Here is a 7,611-nt window from a genome sequence, read left to right on the forward strand (position 1 = left end):
CAAAACCTTTAGCCACACTTTAACAAAAAAAATATGACAATACTAGCCACAGTTAGAAAAGTGTGACCGAATGTGATCTACGACCACAATAGGTTTCAATGATGTGGCTGAATGTTAATACATATTGTCACACTTACGGGTCAATGTGACCATATAACATTGTTTGTTAGCCACTTATATGCTTTTATGTGTGACTTAAAGCTAACGATGACATTAAAACAAAACGCGTGACTATTAACATTTAATGGTCACATTTTAATTATTTCATATGTGGCTAAAAGTTAATATATATGGTCACGCTTACGTGTTTATGTGACCATAAATCAGTATTTGATAGTCACTTATAATATTTGATGTGTGAAAGCTAATAGTGATAGAAAAACAACAAATGTGACTATTATTAGTTAATGGCCACAATTTATGCTTCATGTGACCATCACCTTCACCTCCTCCCAATTAAAAACCTAATCCATAAACATCGATTGAAGCTCATTACTTTTCTTCAACACTTTGCTTCTTGCTCCAAACTTCATCAACCATCCCGCGATCAGATCTAACGGGGGGTTTTTAACATGATTAATTAGAACCCTAGAGATGTCATAAACATGTTAGGGTTTGAGTTTTGTTGAGAACAGTTGGATGACAGATTCGTTCCCGTTTATTGATTGGTTTGTAACTCAATGTTAAACAATGATTATTGATCGATTCTTGATTTTAGGATATAGTATTCTGAGTCTAGTTTCCAGAAAGGTAAATTTTGTAATTTTTGGATGAGTGTTGAATACCTTTTATGATTTTACAAAAACATGTGTCAAAGATGATTCGAAGAGTTATATTCTGGTCCATTTTTCGGACACCATAACTCCCTAATGACAAACCCAAACGAGTTGATTCTACTTCTGAAACTTAGTATTATGAGTTTAAAAGATAACCCAATTGGTCTTACACAATTTGGTTTAATGAGTTTATAGAACCATTAAATTAATTTTTGTTGCGCAATCTGCTGAACTGTTAGTACCTATCTGTAATGGTTGAATTATTGTGAGTTTTCAATGCATGAGAAAAATATAAAAAAAATTGTTTGAGAAACCTGATTCATATATCCTAACGTGGTAAATTCTGTAGTGAAACACCCTAATTTTTTTTTATCTTTAAATAATAGTTTCATAAAATATATCAGAGTAGGTCCCAATTTACATTCAAAACCTGTCACTCGTGGTGACGTTTTGTTTTATAAAAATATATATTATACAAGAAAACATATATGTTTAAAACAAACTTTATTATACAAACTATTAAACACGAGAGTATGGTTCTCTTGTCAGTCCAGTCCCGTCCATGAAACTTCAACCATCTGTGGGTGTTTTTCCTGAAAACATTTTAAAACATATTTTTATTAGCTTTCGCTAAGTAAGTACACCATCTTATAAAACTATGTTTTATTTTTATTTGGTATTTAACACCCAAATTCCTTGAGATCACCCGAAATCCTTATATATTTACTCCACAATATTCTTTGGGAATTCAATACCCAAATTCCTTGGGATTTCAACACCCGAATTCCTTGGGATTTCAACACCCAAAATCCTTAATTTTACTCCTCTTTATTCTTTGGGAATTCAACACCCGAATTCCTTATGAGCTCATTTTTAACCCATGAGGGTTATTAACTTCCCTTTTATATTTGGGGTTCAACACCCGAACCCCTTGAGATTTCAACTCCCGAAATCTTTTATATATAATATTAAAATTTTGGAGTTTCAACTACTGAAACCCTCGGGACTCGTAACACATATTTTTATTAGAGGCATACCACCGTATTTATTTCAAAACTATAGCCTCTTTTTAAGCCACACATTAATTCACATACTTGGACCCACAATCATTTCTCAAATAATCATATATATGCACATCAAAATAAACATATATAAAACGCTTGTAAAAATAACATGATTATGGTCCGTGTACTTACCTTTTGGTATTACTAACTTGACCGCGTTAATTATTGTTGTCGAGACTTTCTCTAAATACACTATAACTCCTTGATTGTTTGCTCAAAATATATATGTATATAGCTCTTAACCTTTTTGAATCCGTTTGCGTATTTAAATTAAGGGGGACAGGTATAGTGCACCTATTCTTTTACTTGCTTAAAACTTATTTCCCTCTGCTCGTTTAATTTAAATAGTTTGGTGAGGTTTTATTCAACTTTCATATGGCTAGAGCTCATATATATACATACTCAAAAACTTGCTTTCTTGTTAAGAAAGTTTCCAATAAGATTCCTTTTTTTTTATCTTAGGATAATATGATAAATATCTTGAATATGATCTGGCATCCATATCCTTACTTCATAGTTAAGCTTACAATTCATTTCAATATTATCCTATTATTTTCTTACATTATTATTATTATTATTATTACATCATTATACGTACACACACACATATATATATATTTAATTATTACTTGTTTTACTTATTATTAATAATACATTTTATTATACATTATATTTTATTTTAAACAATATTCGATTACAACGAACGCTCAAACACTTCATATCTCAATGAGTCGTTTTTTCCCGTTACTTACTCGTTTATTAATATTTGAAATATATATATTCCAAATAATTTAGTTTTATCCACAAAATAGGATGTTACAAATCTCCCCCACTTAATTAGGTTTCGTCCCCGAAACCTGTTTATACCTTGAATAATTCAGGGTAGTACTTTCTCATTTCATCTTCGGCTTCCCATGTGGTATCCGAACCTCGCCGATGTTTCCATTGTACTTTCACTTGGCTTATATCTTTATTTCTAAGTTGCTTAACTTTACGATCAAGAATCGCTACTGGCTTTTCTATATAGTTAAGCTTATCATCCACTTCAATGTCATCTATTGGCACACATGCCGTTTCATCAACCAAACATTTTCTTAAATATGACACATGAAATGTGTTATGGATTCTGTTTAGTTCTTCAGGTAAATCAAGTCGATAGGCCACTTGCCCCACACGAGCAATTATCTTAAATGGACCAATGAATCGTGGACTTAGCTTACCACGTTTACGGAAACGAATCACTCCTTTCCATGGAGAGACTTTTAACATAACATAGTCTCCTACTTGAAATTCAATTGGGTGTCTCCGTTTATCAGCATACGACTTTTGTCGATCCTTAGCCGCTTTCAAATGTGCTCTAATTTTATCAATCTTTTCGTTCGTTGCGTTTACCACTTCTTTGTTTGCGAGTTCTCTTTGACCAACTTCTCCCCAACACACTGGAGTGCGACATTTTCTACCAAAAAGCCTTTCAAATGGGTGCATCCCAATGCTTGAATGGTAACTATTATTGTAAGATAACTCTCCCAGGGGAAAATACTTGTCCCAACTACCACAAAAATCAATAATACAAGCACGAAGCATATCCTTGAGAGTTTGAATTATTCTTTCACTTTGTCCTTCGGTCTGAGGATGATATGCCGTACTGATTAATAATTTGGTGCCCATTTCCTCCTGAAATTTTCTCGAAAATCTTGAAGTAAAACGAGTGTCTCTATCAGATACGATAGATACTGGCACTCCGTGCCTTGACACCACCTCATTAATATATACTTCTGCCATTCGTTCTGAAGTATATTTTTCATGAATAGGTACAAAGTGTGAACTTTTTGTCAAACGATCGACAACTACCCATATCGTATCATGTCCTTTTGCTGTTTTTGGAAGTTTCTTTATTAAATCCATCATAATGTGTTCCCACTTCCATAATGGAATCTCTAGTGGTTGCATCTTTCCATATGGTTTCTGGTTTTCAGGCTTAACTTGAAAACAAGTCAAACACCTTTCCACATATTTAACAATATCTCATTTCATACCAGGCCACCAATAATTTTTCTTCAAGTCATTGTACATTTTGGTAGCACCTGGATGAATTGAATACCTTGATTTATGTGCCTCATCTAGAATAATCGTTTTAATTGAACAAGACTTAGGAATCCAAATTCGTCCAAAACGAATCTTAACTCCTTTGTCATTTTCCTCCAAATGTCGGACTTGACCAACAATTCTTTCGCGCTTTAATTTTTCTTCTTTTAGTGCTTCCTTTTGCGCAGTTTTAATTTGGTCAAATAAGTCCAAATTTACAATCAGTTTATATGATTGTACCTTAATCGGAGAATAATTCTCTTTTCGACTCAGGGCATCAGCCACAACGTTGGATTTACCTGGGCGGTAGAGAATTTCAAAGTCATAATCTTTGACTAATTCCAACCATCGACGTTGTCTCATGTTCAGCTCTTTCTGATCAAAGAAATACTTCAGACTTTTATGATCAGTATAGATAGTGCATTTTGTTCCATATAACTAGTGCCTCCAGATCTTTAGCGCAAATACTACTGCTACTAATTCGAGAACATGGGTCGGGTAGTTTTCTTCATGTGACTTCAATTGTCGTGAAGCATATGCTATCACTTTTCCTCTTTGCATAAGAACACAACCCAATCCAACACGTGAGGCGTCAGAATAAACAATAAAGTCCTCTGTTCCTTCCGGTAAAGCTAGTATCGGAGCTCTAGTTAGATTTTCTTTCAAGATTTAAAACGGCTTTCCATTTTCCGAGTTCCATTCAAATTTGGAATTCTTTCGAGTTAGCTTTGTTAACCGGGAGGCTATTTTTAAAAAAATCTGAATGAAACGCCGATAATAACCGGCTAAACCTAAAAAACTTCTGACTTCAGTTGGGGTCTTTAGAGGAGACCATTGCGTAATAGACTCTATCTTGGCGGGATCCACTAAGATACCCTCCTCGTTCACTACGTGACCCAAGAATTGAACTTATCAAAGCCAGAATGCACATTTAGAAAACTTTGCATATAGCTTTTCTCTTCTTAAGGTATCAAGAGCCTCGCGAAGATGTTGAGCATGATCTTTTTCAGTTAGGGAATAAATGAGAATATCATCGATGAACACAATGACGGAACGATCAAGCATTGGCTTACATACTTGATTCATAAGATCCATGAAAACTGTTGGGGCATTCGTTAAGCCGAATGGCATTACAACGAATTCATAATGCCCATAACGAGTACGAAAAGCCGTCTTAGGTACATCTTCTTCTCGTACCTTTACTTGATGATACCCCGACCTTAGATCGATCTTTGAGAACCAACTAGCACCTTGCAGTTGATCAAAAAGATCATCAATTCTAGGCAAAGAATACCTATTCTTTATGGTCAATTTATTCAATTCAAGGTAATCAATGCACATCTGCATGCTATCGTCTTTCTTTTTAACGAACAAAATAGGTGCGCCCCAAGGTGAAACACTTGGGCGAATAAAGCCTTTATCCAACAGATCTTGGAGTTGAGACATCAGCTCCTTCATCTCGTTTGGTGCCAAACGATATGGCGATTTAGCCACTGGTTTAGCTTTTGGAACTAGATCAATTTTAAACTCGACTTCCCTTTCCTGTGAAACTCCCGGAAACTCATCAAGAAAAACGTCAGGAAATTCATTAACAACAGGGACTTGATCAAGTTCCTTTCCCTTTTCTTTTGTATCAATCACATAGGCGAGAAACGTCTGATGACCATGCTTCATATAATTCCTCATCTTTGCCATTGAGCATATTATAATATCATTCTTTCGTTCTCCATAAACATAAACTTGTCTTCCAGTCGGTGACAGAAATTTAACAATCTTTCTATTACAAACTATAGACGCCTGATGTTGGGATAACCAGTCCATCCCAATAATGACATCAAATTCCCTTAGTGTAATAGGAATTAAGTCTATAGAATATTTTTCTCCTTGAATAATTATTTTACAATTTCGACATACTTCGGAGACGACAAAGCTCTTATCACTAGCGATTTCGACGTCTAATGAATTTATTAATTTACTTCTACTAAAAGAACTATGGCAAGCAAAAGTTTTGGATACGAAGGATCTACTAGCTCCAGATGCAAATAAAACATAGGCAGGGAGGGAGTTTACGATAAAGGTACCTGTTACGACATCAGGAATAACCTTCGCCTCCTCTACGATGATTTGAAAAGCCCTGCCTCGGGGTTTTTGAGATTCTAACTTCTTCACGTTCTCTGCACTTCTCGATCCCTCTGTTGCATTTCCATTCCTTGCCCTCAATTCTGGACAATAATTTCTCATATGGCCCGGTCTATAGCAGTTATAACATAAGTTCACTGGACTAGTACACTCTGGTGCCGTATGCCCAAGTCTCCCACACTTATAACAAGTTGGATTCTTATAACGACATTCCCCGAAATGCCTCTTTCCACAGAACTGGCAAGTACCGGATTCCTTCTTAAAGCTAGGTACTTTTGTAGGCTTAAAAATTTTCGCTTTCTTTGCAGGTGCTGAAGGAATTACAACATCTAGCTTTCGCTTACCATCTCTTTCAACTTGTCTTTTTAGCTCCACTTCTCGTTCACGAGCCCAATTAAGAAGCTCCTCGAGACTTCCACACTTTGATGGAGAAATAAATTCTCTTATTTCCGTTTTAAGGATAAGATGGAAACGAGTCATCCACGCTTCTTCACTAGTGAAAAGAGAAGGGCAAAACTTTGCTATATCATAGAAAATTCCAAATATTTCGTCCACCGTTTCATTGCCTTGACGCATATGAAGAAGTTCTTCGGTGATACGATCAATTGCAACACGTGGAATAAAATGTTTTAGGAAGATTGGTTTGAATTCTTCCCAAGACATATTTCTTATCGTTCCCCTACCTTTTTCCTTTTTGACCATATCCCACCAGTCTTTAGCTCGTTCAACAAACTGGTTTGTTGCGCAGATCACTTCATCAGCCGCGTCGCAGTGACACGTGTCAAAAATAGTTTCCATGGGTGTTATCCACATCTGGCTAACCAACGGATCTATTTCTCCCTTAGATTGTAACGGTTTACAAGCCATGAACTTTCCGTACGCACATCGTTGCATTTGTACCTCCACTCTTGGTGTCGCTCCCACGTTCTCGAGAGGCTTTTCCATAATCAATTCATTCTTTTTCAGATTTTCTTCCAGCATAATTCCTATAGAATTTTGCATTTCGGCTAAAAGAAATGGAATATTGGCTTCGAATGATTTCCCCACCTCAATAGCAATTTGCTTGCGAATTTCATCAGGTACAATTTTTATAGCATTGTCTTTATGAGGTGAAGACGCTAATCTTTATGAAGCATTATGTACATGTTTTTCTACATTACGGCTTCCATCACCGTGTACAATAGTTTCTTCTTCCTCCGTCATATTTTTTTACTGTGACGAATAATTTATTTATTATTATTTCCATTCCATAATCTTATCCCTTCTAAGGTACTTTATCTAAGGCCTTTATATTCCTCAATCTATTGTTAAATCTAACAATTTATCTAAGGCCATAAAACACAAAGCACCGCATATGCACATATGATGCAATAAATATAAATACACACATCATTTCATGCATATTTATTTTTCCCCACTTACTCTTTGTTGTTTCCAATACAATATAATTATTGAGAATTTATGACAGTATGATACATTTACTCCCATACTGGCCAGGTATGAAAGAAATATATTATACTCATCTTGATCTCCCAACTACTATATTG

At 35.3% G+C, this 7,611-nt stretch overlaps 1 protein-coding gene across 1 annotated transcript; it reads right to left on the reverse strand.

Annotated features, from left to right (window-relative positions):
* Positions 1-4,733: 4,733 nt before the first annotated feature.
* Positions 4,734-7,267, reverse strand: LOC143592178 (uncharacterized). Its single transcript, XM_077072152.1, has 3 exons — positions 7,225-7,267; positions 5,220-7,182; positions 4,734-4,833 (listed from the first exon to the last, which is right to left on the reverse strand). Exons 1-3 carry the CDS (start codon positions 7,265-7,267, stop codon positions 4,734-4,736), a joined length of 2,106 nt encoding a protein of 701 aa, XP_076928267.1.
* Positions 7,268-7,611: the final 344 nt, after the last annotated feature.

This window comes from Bidens hawaiensis, unplaced genomic scaffold, assembly GCF_021521415.1.
Source record: "Bidens hawaiensis isolate Kalapana, Puna unplaced genomic scaffold, B.hawaiensis_p1.1 tig00040583_1, whole genome shotgun sequence".
Classification (NCBI taxonomy): domain Eukaryota; kingdom Viridiplantae; phylum Streptophyta; class Magnoliopsida; order Asterales; family Asteraceae; genus Bidens; species Bidens hawaiensis.